The sequence below is a fragment of the Prosopis cineraria genome, unplaced genomic scaffold (genome assembly GCF_029017545.1).
Source record: "Prosopis cineraria cultivar Desert tree isolate PC_DT_omini unplaced genomic scaffold, ASM2901754v1 PC3, whole genome shotgun sequence".
NCBI lineage: Eukaryota > Viridiplantae > Streptophyta > Magnoliopsida > Fabales > Fabaceae > Prosopis > Prosopis cineraria.
The window spans coordinates 37,730,076-37,747,506 of record NW_026555334.1 but is presented as its reverse complement, the minus strand read 5'-3'; the positions used below and the strand labels follow the sequence as shown (position 1 = coordinate 37,747,506).

The window sequence follows — 17,431 nt, the reverse complement described above, 5'->3', positions numbered from 1 at the left end:
TATTCATAAATTTCCTAAAAAAGAGTTCAAGGAATTACATTAATGTTAAATATATTCAAAAGTTTGTTTTTCTAATCAAAATGTACATAAAAATAGCGCCTCTTGTAGAAGATGCATTGAGTAAAATATATAAATTATTACTGTTTCCATAATGAATTCCATGAATGAATGTGATATGCCCGGTGAAGAAAAAGAATGTCAGGAGTATTTATTAAAATTCATTCACAAAAATTATTTTCCTAATTATAGTACAAATGAACATGCTACAGAGAATAAAATACTATAAATTACTGTGTGTCCCGCAATGAATGCTGGAAATGCAATGAAACATTCAGAGGGAAAAATAAGAAGAAAGGAAATGAATTAAGAGCACCAAATCAAATTCATTTATGAGAGGAAATCACAAGTCATAATGACTCTAGTGTTATAAATATTCAACAATACTAGATGAGCAATTTCACAAGAAAAAGGAAAAAAGCTTGCAGGTAGCATCATGACAGAAGCAATGAAGATCATCCTCGTGGCACTAGGTACATAATACAAACCATTAAACCTATACATATACAATGCATGGTAATTATAATTTGGATGATACTGAGGATATGTATATATATATGGTGATGATGATGATCATGTGGTTAATATATATAATGATGCAGTGGTGGAAGCAATGGTGATGATGGGGAATGCAAATGTATGCTCAGACGTGGTGGGAGTGGGAAATCCTTGTAATGCAGCACCAGGAGGGGCCTGCTACAACGATTGTATTGCGAAGCATTCTAATGGGAAGGCAGTGTGCGAGGGAGGCACTTGCATGTGCTATTACGAGTGTGCGGGTCCTCCCACCAAGAAATGTAATGTGGGTTTGGGAAGGTGCAGTGCTGATTGCCAAGATCAATGCTGTGCCTCCAAGTGTTCTTCTTCCCATCCTGGTGGTGTTGGCTACTGCGATGACAGTTTGGGCAAGCAAAATGCCTTGTGTCAATGCCAGTACCCTTGTTAGTTAATTCACTCTTATTCTACTATTCAAACTTGTACTTGATTTGATTCTCTTTGTTTCTTCACTCTGAATAATATATACTTTGATTAATGCCTTGGTACTATCTATGTAAGAAAAGGCAAAAATTGGAGAAACAAGTTTGATACATAGAGTGGATGGTGATGGGCTTGGAAGTTGGAGCTCATGAGTTTGCCTAAAAGGAAGCCTTGCTTTCTGGTTTTAAGGAAGCTAAAGACGGATTATTCTTTGGGATAATTCCGTCTCCCAAGGAACAGTCTATGCCACGCCGCTGCTTTAATATTAGTATTATTTAATAATCATGTCGCTAATTAAACTCGCACTAGTCTTCACATTATCAGAATCTTTACTTATTTAATATATTTATGAGATAGTGCTCGTATGATGAAAATAGTACAACCTGCAAACATAGACAACTCACACTTGTTAAATAGTAATGATTATGCTTATGGAAATCAAGGTTCCGAAGCAGAATTTCCATTATCTTAGCTGAGTTATTTTCCTTTGTCGTCATTTGACAAAGTATATAATTAGCTGAACCATTTCAATTTCAAATTTAGAGGATTTTCGTAATCGTTATTTCATGGATTCAATTTCTTTGGAGGGGTTGTTGAGGAGGCTGCCTCGCTCTGTACTACAGTAACGATACCTACAAGTCACCAGAACCCCTTTAATGATGTTGCATCATTTCAGTAGTTCTAAAAGCCAGAATTTTGTGTGAAAAGCAAAAGCTGAATTCACGAAACAAACCATAATGACACACATGTATATATTAGAGAGAACAGCGAACATAGTCAATGATAGCTGAAAGTGATCGACTAAAAAAGTGCTTTTCTTTACGTGTGAGACCAATCTCAAGCAAAGCGGACAAGCAAGTCTCATATCTCGCCTTTTAAAATTCATATTTCAAAGAATGTGCTGCACATGCGTGTGCCACTTAACTAGTCAGTACTCGCGCACTGCTTCCTGCTTTTGCCTTTTCAAAATTGAACAATTTTTTGTTTAAAAGATTGTTACTTTGTCGAGTTTAAGTGTACCCCAGCCATTGGTAATAGTTGGCCGAAGCCTGACCATGAAGCACACCAGCCATTTCATTTCCTCTTTTGGTCAGTAGAAAAGTGTTTGTAGTAGCTGTAAAGTCAAAGGCAAAACTGGTAGACCACGAACAAGCACTGATAGGGAATAAAAGCTATGTTGTTGAAAATATTACAAGTTGATTTCAGTGGGGTTTAGATTATTAAAGAAAGTAGTAAACGATAGCAAGGCAGGCGGCTTATGCTAATATGATCACCAAGGCATTAATAATTGGTTATACGATAAAGTGGGATTTGATCAGTACTATTTGAGAGTGCATCATAATATTGACAAAATACGGATCATGGATTATGATTTTGAGAACATTAATTAATGAACTATTTTAGCCACGAGTCCAAGACATTTAAGAAAGAAAGAGAGAACAAACCGACTTTTAGGTTCTCCAGGTTGGAGAGAAGTGTGATTTGTTTCTCCCTATAGATCAAGAGAGAGGAAATGCAAGATGATAAAGTTATCTCTTGGCAACAGAAATAATAAGTTAAAAGAATCCAATCTCACAGACTTGAGCACCCTTTAATCCGACTGTATGCGACTAGCTATATAAGCAATCTGTTCTAAGTGCAGATATAAAGGCCATTAATAGTGACCCCATTACGAAGAATTAAATGCGGCATTTATTGATCCATGCTGATCGAAACTTCCACAAATGAAGAATGTCCGTTGTAATTAAAAAGACGAGTTGAGTAACTGCGAAGATTCTTTTCCAAAAACATGTTTTTTTTAATAAAAATATTTATTACTCCCTCCAAATTGTCAAATAAGTTGTTTTTTAAAAACCCCGCTTGTGTGACTTTTATTTTACTTAATGGTACAACTGGTAAAAAGGAGAAAATTTTTAAAAGAAACCAAGATTTTATTTTTTTAAATATAAATTAGTTAATAATAACTTATTCCGTTGGCCCAATTTGTGAGGCAGAGAAAGGAAAAAATTTAATCTTATTTATAGAATACTTGTCAATTTTTAATACTTCTGTTTACATTTTTTTATTAAATGTTTTAAATAAAAATACCATTGAATATTTATTAAGGGTAAATGTAAAAATTTATTAAATTTTAAGATAAAATTAATGAGGTTTGAGGTTTAAGTTTTTTTTTTTTGAATGAAACATGCTAGAAGTAACTTATAAATAGGATCATATGAAGTATATTGTAATTCAAAAGAAATAATGTTACTGCCTCTATCCAAATTATAAGACACTTTTAGATAAAATCTCATATAATAATAAACCTTATTAAAACACTTAACATTATTTTTCCAAAAGAAAAATATAATTCTAAAAATACCCATAATTTAATATATTAAAAAGAGAAGGAATAAAAATTAATTATAAAAAGAGTAATGATAATATTAAAATTGGTGCATTTAATGAAACCTTAACTTATTCAAAGTGTCTTATACTTTAAAATGAAAAAACTCTTTTAAAAATACCTTATAATTTCACACGAAAGTAGTATTATTTAATCATATTCAAGTATTGTTGGACCAATTGAGAAACAACCCTCGCAACATGTTTTTTAATTCATAAGGTTCAAGTCTTTAACCAAAAAATAAAAATCAAGCCTCTTTAATAACATCCAACTATGATCGTACTGAATAAATGAATTTATGCATCTTCAGGGTTGCACAGGCTGTACTTCTCCCTGTCTAAAATACACTCCACTTTATTTAAAATATAAGTAATTTTTAATAATAATTCACATATCAATAGTAACACAATTTTAACCATCCATCAAGCCTTGCCACACTTATATTTTTTTCTTTTCTTTTCTTTTTTTTTTTTACGGAAAAAAGGGCGTCGAGCATTTGACGGCGAATTTTGTTGCATATGATGCCAAGTCCGTTGGCAAGTCATGCGAAAATCATGCTAAATTCAGACAGAATATAGAGCTGAAGTTGGATGTCTACAGCAGGAATCACCAAAACAAAACAAATATGACTGTCATACAAAGTAAACAAATAATTTAATGACCAAACTCTATCAGCTAGCACCACGGTCTTGTCAGCTCAAACATAAAATGCTGGCAAGGCATATCAGCTTCAGGGTATGACTTGGGATTCTCACAGAAGAAGGAGGGAAAGAGATCGGAAGATGTGATTGTTAAAAGATGAATAACTGCTATGCTAGTATAAATTTTCTCACTTCTACTAGTTGCCTGAAAGGTATATGGTGTTACAGGCCAAATGACTGATCAAAGAGCATATATATGGACAACTTCAATCTGTCAGTATTGTATCAGCACCTATAACCTATCATCAAGTCCTTCTAGTCCAAGCTACAGAGCCATGAGAACGAGACAGTGATCTTTTAGATAGCAATGCTATGGAAGAAAGGAGGTCGGCAATCTTTCTGCAGCGACCATCTTAGAATGCCTGAAGCTCTCACAGCCTGGGCAGTTGTGCAAGCTCTCATGAATATAGATGTCGCAATCAAGGCAGAAATGCTGTTTGCATTTGGGGCAGATAACAGAAAGACCGGGCTTGTTTCCTGTACCACAACCAGTAGGGCAGAGATGGCATTGAGAAATCGAGCAACAATGATATTGTCATTTGTCACATTGAGACATCGTACATACGATAACAAAGCCATTTGGAAAAAAACAGGAACGGCATAGAATTTTACAATCTGGTTAGCTGATATTTCTGTTGATTCTCAGCAGTCGGCCTATGTTTTTCTATGCCATACACACAACGAATAAATACTAAGATACCTTAAACCAAAAGGCGTTAACTTGTTCTTTCAGATAATCAGATGAGACCAAGACCTTTAAAATTCGAGTTCTTTTTTAGACTGAGATTTTCACTAACTGTAATTCAAAAACCACCCCATCTAAGTGGGGCACCTAAGCAACCACAATTTTTCAAGGTTAGGTTCACTTGCAGAAGTTTACTGTCAATTCACAGATGCGTCACCATAATGACAGGAACGCGAAGATTTATGTCTTGGAAAAATGATTGATGTTCATCATGCACATTGAAGAAACTCGAGTTCAATTGCCTCTCTGTAAACCTTACCCGGATTAAGAAGACTTTGTTGACACCCAAAACAAGAGTTGGGAGCCTTCTGATGTGGGTCTTTTCGGGATGATGGAGACACCTCATCAAAAGGCACTATTGGGAAGAGATGATGATATGACCTTGCCAAGTGGGGTGAAGAGATAAGAGTCAATCCACAGATACGACATTCAGTGGGAAGCTCACAAACACGTACTTTGCATCTTGGACAAGTGTATCCACCACCTTCCTTAGCCTCTTCATGACATGTACAAATTGCAATGGAACCCTCAGCTGCTCTTTGAGGAAAACCCATCTTGATTAAACTAGCAGTAGCATACTCTGCTATCGCTGGGGGTGGTGGTGCATGCTCAAGAATTAGCTCTTTCAAGTGGGCCTACATAAAATGTGACTGTTTGAAGACAAAAATTATCTAAAAGTTTACAAGATTAACATACGGAAGATGTGAATCATATGCAATGCTAGAAAGACAACCTTTGATATTCTAAATCCTTTTATAGAATCTTTAGACCAGGGCTTTCCCAGGACAACAAAAGCTCAAACACTTTTATAGAGGGGAATGATAGACAGGGCTAATTAAAACCAACAACTTCAACTAACCTCATCCACTGCAACAGAGTATGTTCCTCCAGTTTCTTGACAAAGATGTCTGCATACAAACATTTCAGCAGCAAGACCAATGACTGAGCATCTTATTTTACCCTTTTTGCATTTCTGGATGGTTTCCATTATATCACCAGGATCACAAGTGTTAAGAGCTGAATATAAGATCAGAACCTCTCGATGACCATATGATGGAATTTGATCTAGATAGCCATGAACAAGTTCTAGTGCATTTTGTAGGGAAGGGTCACCTGAGCATTCCATTTTACACATCAAAGCTCTAATATGGGACTCAGGACTGCCACCAAGTTCTGTTAAGCAATGAGCAACTCCATCCTTGATAGTCACAAGACCAACATGACTCAGTGGGTTCTGATCAAAAAATTCCCTGATAAACGCCTCAACTTGTTTTCCTATCACAGCCATCCTACATGGACGAAAGTCTGTCTCTGCTGCTGCCTTCACATGATGAGAAAAACCAAGTTCCGTATTAGAGAATGGAGGGAAGGGAATTAGGATTAACAGCACATGTATGTACCTACATTGTTACATTTTTTATCCCTTTTTTTTTTTTGCAAGTCAAAGCATAATATTTTATTATGTACATCTCTTTGAAAATCTTCTCCTGATATTCTCATGGCCTCAATTTTAAGCCATATACCAAGTATTTGGGGCGATAGACAATCCCTAATGTCCTTTCAGGCATAAGTATTGCTAAGCATGAAAAAATTAATATAAACGTAACATGCTTATAAACAATATAGTAAACCTTTAATTTTATAACTCTAAAGTGCACATCTGATGAAGAATATCATAAGATTAATTCACAACGGGGAGATATGCTAATAAAAACAAAAGAACAAAGAAATAACAATACAAACAAAAGAACAAAGAAATAACAATACAAAACAAACAAGTATCTAAGGCACATGGAAACAATCAATACATAGATTGAAATCAATTGCAGCCACAGAAATTAAGTAAACTTAACTTTTAGAAATCTACCACCTATATGTTCTATTTAGGCATCACATCCTCACTATGTCCTCTAATTAAAAGCCAATGTTATGATTAGGGATAATCAAAGCATTGTTCCCTATTGACAAAAGGCCAACTTGCAAACATCAATATAAAATATAGTATTCACACATGAACTATCAAGTGATAAATAGAATACCTTAGACAGGTCAATAACAATATAAAGGTAGCGAATAAGGCCCTTCTGAATCCGAGTAGCGCCTGCTGTTGAAGCCAGAGCTCGAAGACGCCTGCGATACTGAGCATGGTAAATGGCCTTATTATCTATTGGACGAAGCATCCCAGATTCATCCTCCTGCAAAGATTCCCATGATCTATCCTCCGCATAAGTTCTCTCCCATGCTTCAAGACCTCCCCCATTTGCTTCATCCTCGTCATCATCTTCTTCTACCCCTCCATTAAGTGGTCTTTCAGCACTATTATTCATATTTTCTGAACCCAAACTAGCAACGGTTAATCAAACAAAGGAAGCAGCAGCAATCATTCAATCTATGTATCATATTTCGCTCCACAGATAATCTGACAAGAATATGTTTGCTAAAGTTATGACAAACGAACCAATTATTTACAAAGAGGACAGTAAATATGAGCTCAGGCTACAACGGGGCAACACTTCTGCAACGGAGACGCATACTAAAAACAAATCAGAGAGCAAGATTTCAAGGGGGCGATGATAAATTAAACACAACATGTTCCGAATAGGCACCAAAGTAGAAGCATTTTTCTAAAAAGTAAGCCACGATGATCAGGAAATAGAGTAAACTATCAACCTTAATTACCAGAAGTCCTAAGAAAATTTTTAGCCATAACACTCATTCACCAGGACATGGGAGTGCAGGTTGCTGATCGTGTAGGGGTTTGATCGTTGACAATTTTAGCCATGTTGCTCATTTAGGAAATTCAGCAGATAAAATAACAAGTACAAAATATATCCACAAAAAGGTTCGATCCAAGACAGCAACAAACAGTAGAAAACTGAATCAAATAAGTTTGAAGCAGAGGGAGTCCCCGAAGAATAAACAAATAAATAACAAATTTGAGGCATAGATTTGCTTAATGGATCAGGTAATAACAGCAAACAAAGAAGAGATTAAGAATGAAAATGCAAAGGGTAAAGGGGGTCTTACCGAAAGTGATGAACTACAGCAATAATGAAATACGGTTAAGAGCAGAGTTGAGTTTTGCAGATGACAGTGGCAGAAGAGCGCCCCCGCCAGGAACCTATCACGGCTTTGTTTGTCACCGGAAGGCCCTCTTTTGGGCAAATATTCGGCTCCTCGCGACCGCGGCTTCTTTTCACTCCACCCCCACCGCAAGCAACGACGTCGTTCTATTAAACTAGAGCCTACAGGCTGCAGCAATGATGCATTGCTCCCAGGCCCAGACAGTAACGAGTTTCTTCGATTTTAATATTTTTTAATATTTCACTGACATTTACAGTAACAGGGAGAGTTTTCTTTTCCCCTCAAGGTCTGAACAATCTATGCTATAGCACTTCGTTAATCTTGGATCGCCTATCTCATTTCTCATTTATTCCCAACCAAAAAAAAAAAAACATAAAGTTGTTTAGTATAAAAAATATTCATTGGGAACAATAAATTACCAAACATATCAGAAATATTAAGACTCAATTGACAATAAAAAATTCCTAAACTCTCTTATTACAATTTACCTGAATGTAAAAAAATATACAAGAATTGATAAAATAAATGTTTGACTAATGCTAAATGATTAAAAAGCAGAGAGGATTACAAGGCTAAAAATAAAAATAAAGCTAATTGTAAAAGCTATATCATAAATCTAACAATTATAAGTGCAAAGCGTCAGTCTTTGGATTAGTGTTGGTGTTCTCATTTCTATGTTTTGATTCTCTATTTATAATAACAGCTATAGCTACAATAGTTACTTTCACAAAATTTAGAACATACCCACGAAATATCAAGGATTAACTATACACGATTTACTTCATAGCATGTTTTATCGTTTAACTACTAGTCCATGTCTTCAACATGCTCAAAGCTACCGGTTATGTCTTCACAAGATTTAATGTCTGTTTAGATTGTGGTGTCGTCCACCAATGGCTTGGCAGTGGTTCCGAAACTTAAGAGATTCAAGTGCCTATCATATAATTGAATTATTCTTGTAAGCTCTAGTCTTGTCCTTTTATTTAGATTGCTAATTGAGCCTTACTCTTTAGTTTCTCAACTTACTTTAGGTTATGGCTTTTGGCAAGCAATGTTTTAATTCTAACCTGAATAAAATATTAAAAAATAATTAAATTAATAAGAGATAAGAACCATCGTAATTCTTCTACTGAAAAAATCATTAAAAAACTAAATGATAAAATAATAATGACAGCGATATAAGAAGTAATTAAAATTATCTAATGCCATGCTTGGGAAGACCAAGGAAAGTGAAGCTTTTAAAATTATACAATGAAACGTATGATTGAGAATATAATAGAAATAGAAATTGGAAGTTACAATTGAGACTAGAGAGAGTACTATTTTAATTAAAGTTAAACATATGTTTGAGATGAAATATTTTTTGCCAAAGCAATCCATGCAATTTGCAAATTTGTAAAAGTGAAAAATAAAAAATAAATATGCTCTAGTCTTGGAGAGTTCCCATAACTTAACTTGCTTAAATTTTTTTTATATTAATAAGTATATAAATAAATAAATAAAAGAAGATATGATAAGTTGACGGCTAACACTAGAACTGTGCAAAACTCAAGTTGTCCTATCCAACTTAGTCTAACCCAAACAAGTCCAGTCTTGTCCAGTCCAAAAAAAAAAAATCTAAAAGACTAAAGAGATCAAAAAAACTAAACTAACTTCTCAAGTTGGACCAAACAAGAGACCAAGCTCTTATACCACTTTATCTAATTCAATTACATGAAATTATTTTAATATAATTTTAAGGCTAGAATATAGTTTTAGTTTTTTAACTTTATATAAGGTTTTAATGTGATCCTTTAATTTTGTAAAATATTTTTTTAATCTTTTAATCCTAACATTGTTATTTTCAAATGATTATTTTTTGTATCAATTATTGTTATTTTTAAAAAATTAAACTTAATATGTCAACATTTGAAAATATTTTGTCAATATTTAAAAGTTTAATATAAAAATTTATTAAGATAAAACTAATAATGTTAGGATTAAATGACTAAAAAGACATTTTATAAAGTTAAGGGATTAAAATAAAATATTGTGTAAAGTTAAAGAACTAAATGTATATTTTAACTTAATTTTAATTATGTTTAATATATTTAAATAGCTTGTAGTGTTCCCCTCATTCACATTTCACCGTTCTGTTTAATGTAATTTTAATTTAATTTACTACTAAATTGTTATTATAATGTATATTAAACATGTTTTTGAAGTTTGTTAGGTGTTGTTGCTGCTATGTTGAAATTATAAATTTGAATCAAGTGGATTGTAATTGATTTTTTTTTGTTATTAGATATTGTTATGAATTTTTTATTATTATAAGTATTTTTACTGTCTAAATTGAGCTTCTTAGAATGAAATCAATTGTTACCTCTCATATAGGAAAAAGAAAAGCTAAGTGAGTATTAAACTAAAATCAATCTCTTAATCCTATAGATTAAATTCATTCTTATTAATCTTCAATTATAATTAAATCAAATCGAGTTACGTGTTGTATAACTTAATTTTTTTTATAAAAGAGTTTAAATTTTAAATTAGACTATAATTTAATCTTATCTAATCTTTTGTATAGTCCTGACTAGCATTGCCTCTCAGTTTTCTTGCAAAAGCAAAAACAAAAACAATAAAAGGTAACCGAGAGAGGGAGTGAGGGAGCGTCGTCCATCGCGCCATGTCGGCACGGACCATAATGGGCAGTTGCAGGGTAATCCAAGGGAAGTGAATGCCCAAAAGTGTCATTTTTTTTTGGATACAACCCAAACGTGTTCCATTGCTGCATAAAATGATGCAAGTTTCGAGCAATAACGCTAATGGGGCTTTGGGGCTTTTGGGCTGGGCTTATTCTTGAGGCCTAAGGCCTTGCCTTCTCTTTTTATAGAAACGGACGGAAAACTTATTCGATCTATCCTTAATGCTCCATGCCCCAAATATATATATATATATATATATAGCCATTCATCCTGTATTTCGTGATTTTCTTGTCAGTTTGCTACAAGTATAGGAATTCATTCAAATGACCGTATAAATAGCTCTTCATGAGTTTTTCATATATTTGGAACTATTGACACAGACTGATCAAGGTTTATTTTGTATTGAAATGCACATTGAGTTTATTTTACACATATAAAGGATTTTAAATTCAAGTATGAGGAAAATTAGGAAATAAACGAGCATGATAATGCATGTGAAAGATGACAAGAGAAATGAACCGAAAAAAAGTGAAAGCTCAAAGTGACACGAGAGAATCAAAAGGGTGGGGATGAGGGCATAGATTCCGTAATCCCTATGGAATCTCTGGAAAAGAACAAGAAGTTGTCGGTTGTCAGAGAGTGGCCTCTCGGTCCAGAAAATGAAAGTCCATCTGCTTTGGTATCGTCATTGGTTTAATGGACAACATTCGAATAAAGAGGCTCCGAGAAGAAAATGCCAAGGGGATGCAGTTATGCAGTGGTGATGGTCCACATGACGAACCCTGGATTGTATATTTATATACAAAAATGATTGATAATAAGTTAATCATACAGTGGAGACACCGAATCTGTCAAACAACGAGAGTTTCCTTTTGCGAAATGAAATGAAGTTTCCATCCACTGCAAGGTTATAAAAACACCTTATGAAATTCTCAATAGTAAAGAATAAGTGTTAATTTTGGCCAAAGAAAAGTATATTAATTTGTGAAAATATCTAGTGGCCCAAGAAAAGTGGGGGTAAATCTAATGAAATGTCATCTCATTTATATTATATATTCTGTTGGTTCAGATTTTAGAGAATATATACTGCTTTCCACGTGGATGTTTGTCACCGCACATTCAAAAATAAATAAATAAATAAACAAAGGCCCTGTTAGCATGTTGGATTAGATTTTCTGTATTACAATTACATGATGCGGATCTACGTGTCCGCCTCGGGCTGTCTTCGAAAATGAGGGACAATTATAGATTAAATAAAGAACCGCGTAGATAATAAACAAGATACTTTCGCATCCAACACTCTCATCCGCACGAACCAGGTTGGTTCCGTGGTGCAATCATGACTCTTTAATTGGGGTGATACGGATTTGGCTTCTGTACCAGTGCCTAATCCCTAATAGTAAGCACTTATCACGGCTACTTGGTTAAAATTTATATCGATAATTTAAATAAATTTAAATTTAAAATTATTAATATAAATTTTAAATGATTCAAATGATACAAGCATCAAATCCAAACTCATGATATAAGCCTAATTGATCCATATTGCCGTCGACATTAAGGGGCTGCTTTAAATTTTAATACTTCGGCTGTCCCTATTTATTTTTATCAGTTGGTATTTTAAAATTCACTTACACAAATAAAAAAATAGATTTAATCCAAGTAAGTTGACGTTATTAAAATTATCTTACCTTTTTGGAAAACATCGCTAATTAAATGCACTAAATTCTGACCAAAATTTATTCATCTCTATTGTACTTTTCTTTTTAATCGGCCATTATTATTCAACAATAGCCACACTAGTGGTTTATCAAGGAAAATACTTGATAGATTTTGGAAAATTGTTTATAAATATATAAACATAAAAAGCTTATAAATTCAAAATGTGACTTGGAGGGAGTATTTGTGCTTTATTTATTTATGATGAAAGTATAAAATATTTATGCTTGATACCATGTTTGCTTTTATTAATCCTTGAATAAATAAACGTCTCAAGTTAGCCACTTAGCTTCTAGATTATACATCAGCGCTATTCACGTGGTGGGTTGCAAAATGCCAGCCTCTCCTACCCGAGGACGGAAGCCTCCCGTCATATGGCCTTCGTCTATATTATACTTCGCCATTCTCATTATTTCTCATTTCTCATTTTATAGGACTCTTTTTAGATTCATTTGATATTCGCAATGTACTAGAAATTTTTTATAAAAGGAACAAGTACTATTATTATATATTTACAGACCTGTCCACTTAAAATACATTAAATTTTTTGCTCTAATCATATATTTGGGCCGGGACGTGGGAAATTCAGTTAATACCGCTTGAATTGGCAAAAAAGAAAGAAAGAAAGTTAATACCTTTTGTGTTGATGATATACCATAAACTATATATATTATTTTTCACATGCATGTAAAAGGTATATCATTATAAAGTGATAAATTAATATTTAAATCATAATTGAGAAAGGTGCCTATTACATAATCGTGCCTGATATAGAATTATTTAGGGGATACTTTTGAATAATTTTTTTTTTAAAAGCAGATCATTTCTCTGTCTTGAGATGAAGCAATTATTGCGCCAAATTAAGAAAATGACATTACTAATGACGAAGCAGAATGGCATGACATGCATGGGAACCCAAGATTCAAACGCCACGAGAGCACCGGACGATTATTGTGAGATTAGTACATTATAAATGGAGCTCCTATCATGTCTATTTTTCTTCTTATTATATGCTACTACTATTTTGATGGTAAAAAAAAAAATATACTTCTTATTTTAAGAGCTCCAAACTATCTGTAGGGACACTTATCTAATACGGGAAAGAAGTAGTAATAAAATAAATTAAAATTGGTTAACCAAAAAAAGGGGGTAAAATTAAAAAGTAAAAGTGTCACATTGAAGTATCTCCCTTCTCTAATCACAATTAAAAAAATAATCTAAGATAATCAAGATATTAACAAATAAAGATTTTACCAAGTTTGTAATTTTAAATAACGAGATCTCAAGTTTTTATAATTTAAAATTAAGTCAAAATCATTCATTAAACTTTTAATCAGAATGAAATAATGTTATGAAAGTATGAGATACCTCAAAGGGGTAAAAAGAATTGAAAGCAGTTGAAAAATCTCAAGATTTTAAAAATATAGCAGTGCGCCACGGCTTATCACTCTTTGTGCCGCGCGTGCACTACAACGTGTTGCACGTTCATGATAGTAATTCTATTATCATTTGACAACAGTCAACTTTTAGGGTGCACATCCCATTTTTAATCTTTGGATTATTAAGAAATTAATTAAGTTTAATTATAAAAATTGAGTGATTTGATGTGGTGTGTAGTTAGAGAAGTCTAATATATGTAGTTAGTTGTGATTTCATCCTTAATTATGGGTCTAAGGTGAAATTAAGCCACTCAGGTATCGAAAGAAGGAGAAAATGTGAAGGAAGTATTTCTGTGCCATATGCCTTAGTGCATAGCAGACCCGTCGTGACACATAGATGACCATTAAAGTGAGAGGGCCTCTTTGTGTCATGCGCCATGGCCCATGATGCATGTGTCGTGGTGCATAGCCAAATTCTCTGATAAACTGATCGTGAATTGAGACAACAAACAAAAGAAAAAGAAGATGAAAATGGAGGAGCTAGTCCTTGCTCTGTTAGGGTTTGTCACATCGGTGATTTGGAAAGTATTTTGGTGTTAGAAAACACCTAAGGTAAAGTGCCCTACACCTTAATCTTTCATTCTCTTCCACTTTCTTAAAGTTTTGGTTAGGGTTTGATAATAAAAGATAATTTTTGGTCCAAACTTATTAACTTAAATGGATTTAATGAGAGTTTTAAACCTTGAAATGATGAGTTTTGATATTCTTGGTTAGTGAGCCTCTTTAATACCCAAAAATGAGCGTTTAATTGGGATTAATGGGAGTCGTTAGGACATTATTGACATTAGAAATTATTAATGATGCTAATGGAAAATAAAAAGAGTTATTATACCTAATGAGTGAACTTAAAGGTAAGAAATATGGGTATTTGATATTTTCAAAGTGAAAATGTAAGAGTGGAATATGTGTTTTGATAATGTTGATGAGTTTAGATTATATTAATTGTAGATTAACTGTTCGAGCACCATATTTGGCTTATGAATCAAGCTTGAAAGCTAATTATTGAATGGTAAAGTTTTGATCTCTTAAAGGTTTGAGATAATTGAAGAAATCGTACTTTGAGTAATTGTTTATTAATTGTACGTTAATATGAAAATGGGTTTGTGTATATGAATGATTGATGGTGTTGGTATGATAACATGTTGTGCATTATGTGTTAGTGCATTCGTTTTGATTTGAACCAATACGCAAAGGTGGATTTGAAATATATTTCAAACTACATTTTGTATGGAATTATAGAATTAATGGTTGGCATGAAGATTTTAAATGGTGATTAAGCATAATAGAATAAAGATGATTGTGTTGGGTTTAAAAGTAGTGAATATTTGTGATATACGAGAAAATGAGATTTGATGTTCACTTGGATAGCGTATGGTCATGAGCTCAATGTGTTAATTTTGAAAATGATAGTGTGAAAAATGAGTGAGCATTGTAAATAGCATGATCAGTTAGTAGGTGAAATATCTCCTCTTCTAATCATAATTAACTTTTTAAATTTATGGTAATCAATGGATAAATCCATTTAGGTAATTACTAAGTTTCAATTTTAAATCAAGGAATCTCAAATTTTCTTAAGTTAAAATATGTTTAAATCATTCATTGACTCATCATTTAAAGTAAAAAAAATAAGTTACGAAAGTATGTGATACTTCAGAGGAGTGAAAGAAATTGAAAATAGTCGAAAAACAATTCACTTGTTACAAAATAGGGCAATGCATTGCGGCTTGTGCATATCGCCCCACAGCATGCTGCTCTTTGTGCCACACACTGCAGCTCAGGGGCCAATGCGCCTTGGCGCATTGCATGTTTTCGTGACAACTTATTCTGCTATCATTTGATTGCAGAATCGAAAAACTTTCGATGTGTCTTGATTCCCTATCCGACATTTAAATAATATGATTTAGGTGTCTACGGAAAGCTTTTGTCATAAATTAATTAGTGGCATGGGTTTCACTTTCAAAACAAGTCACATCAAGAAGTTAGATACTCAAACAAAATTTCACTATTTTTTATAAACAAAAGGTGTCTAAAATCCAAAACAAGTGTCAAAGCCTTTTCTAACACCTGAACCATATCTATTGAACCTAAAACTATCAATATAACAAATCATACATACTCAATTATCAATATAACATAAAATCACTCTTCAACCTCTTTTTTACCAAGAACAAAAGGAGGAGGTAATTTTCTTTGCATTGTGTCAAAACCAATCACACATGTTTGGAACATCATTTCCACATTTGTACTAGTATTTTGACTCTATTAACTCATAACTTGTCACATACAATTTCTTAGAGCCAAAATAGAATCCAAACATTAAAATAACCATATAGTGCAAGTGAAATTAGAAATGCAACCTAAAGTTGACAATAATATTCTATTATACAAAACAAACATAATTTAGAGGCATACAGTAGGAATGAACTAATTCCTAACCTCGTGAGCTTTTTATTTCTTTGCACGAGAGTTGGAGCTTATAAATTGTTAAATGAAAATGGTGAGTTTAACTACTCAGTAACTAAGATAAAACTTACCCTATATAGTTATATTTCAATTGTAATTAATTAAATGCATATAAAATCAAGTACTTAAAATATGCTTACACGCACATCATAACTTATTATTACTTATTTAAATCATCTTTATCTCACATACACTAGATATATTGTCATAAGACACTCAGACATGTGATCATGATCTGATATCCACACAACTTGCCACATCACAATCTTCTGATACATTTTATATTCACATTGACAATGATTAACTAACCTTATATACTTCTTATTTCCTCCGACTGAAACTGTGGCTATAATATTGAATAAAGTTATGTTCCTGTGACTGGATTACCTAAGCTTACTGATTATGAGGTGTGACCCAGCCAAATATCACATGACTCACTCTTGGACCACAGCTTCCCTCATTCTCGAATCTCTGAGGTGTTGCATACTCTAAGCTATTCTCCTCAATAAATTAGTGGAGAAAGTTAGGTTCTAATCCCTTGAGAAATTATAGGACAATCTCTCGAGAAACTGTGAGACAATGCTATATCCCTATATACTGAAGGGCAGCTTAAATATCATATGAATTTTCTCTACTTCTAATCCTTAGACGAACTCCCACCCACCGATCATGCCCTAGACAAATCAGTGATTAATAGACTTATTAAAAATATTATATTTTTTTTAATAAATTTTAATTTTGGATAAACGTGATTGTATGTTTGTAATTGAAGAACTTTTTTTATACACCTATTTCTTACCGGTCATTAAATAAAAGTTTACGGTCAGGATTTGCTACTTCCCAACCCATGCACTATTTGTCAATGCATATGATCCACATCCTTAATCATACAACTCTAAACAAGGGCTTTTGAGCGGTGCCAGTAATCTTGGGGAGACATGGGTTAATTTTTACTACTGGATTGATAAAATGCTGCTTCGAGTTTAAATTTAAATTAGAGACATAAAATAATTCGATCGAGTCGGTGTGAAACTGTGAATTAACATATACATGACTCACAGTCACAGCCGACCGGACCACAAAAAATCAGAAACAGCTCATGCATAAATAATGTTGGTCCCTTGGAAAACTCTTGGCTAGTCCTTGATACAGCAGTATAAAAGCATAACATGCAGCAC

At 33.2% G+C, this 17,431-nt stretch overlaps 2 protein-coding genes across 3 annotated transcripts; one reads left to right on the top strand and one right to left on the bottom strand.

The window, feature by feature from the left end:
- The first annotated feature begins 670 nt into the window (after positions 1-670).
- LOC129305586 (defensin-like protein 182) lies at positions 671-1,003 on the top strand. The gene has a single exon (XM_054945578.1). The coding sequence runs from the start codon at positions 671-673 to the stop codon at positions 1,001-1,003; it is 333 nt and encodes a 110-aa protein (XP_054801553.1).
- A 2,993-nt stretch (positions 1,004-3,996) lies between these two features.
- LOC129304846 (general transcription factor IIH subunit 2) lies at positions 3,997-8,096 on the bottom strand. Of its 2 annotated transcripts, none has more exons than XM_054944669.1 (5): positions 7,895-8,096; positions 6,907-7,210; positions 5,727-6,188; positions 5,127-5,502; positions 3,997-4,599 (listed from the first exon to the last, which is right to left on the bottom strand). In XM_054944669.1, the coding sequence occupies exons 2-5, from the start codon at positions 7,192-7,194 to the stop codon at positions 4,433-4,435; spliced, it is 1,293 nt and encodes a 430-aa protein (XP_054800644.1). In that variant the 5' UTR covers positions 7,195-7,210; positions 7,895-8,096; the 3' UTR covers positions 3,997-4,432. The 2 variants fall into 2 exon arrangements, with proteins under 2 accessions (XP_054800644.1, XP_054800643.1); XM_054944668.1 differs by having other exon boundaries at positions 6,907-7,199; positions 7,895-8,094.
- Between the last annotated feature and the right edge of the window lie 9,335 nt (positions 8,097-17,431).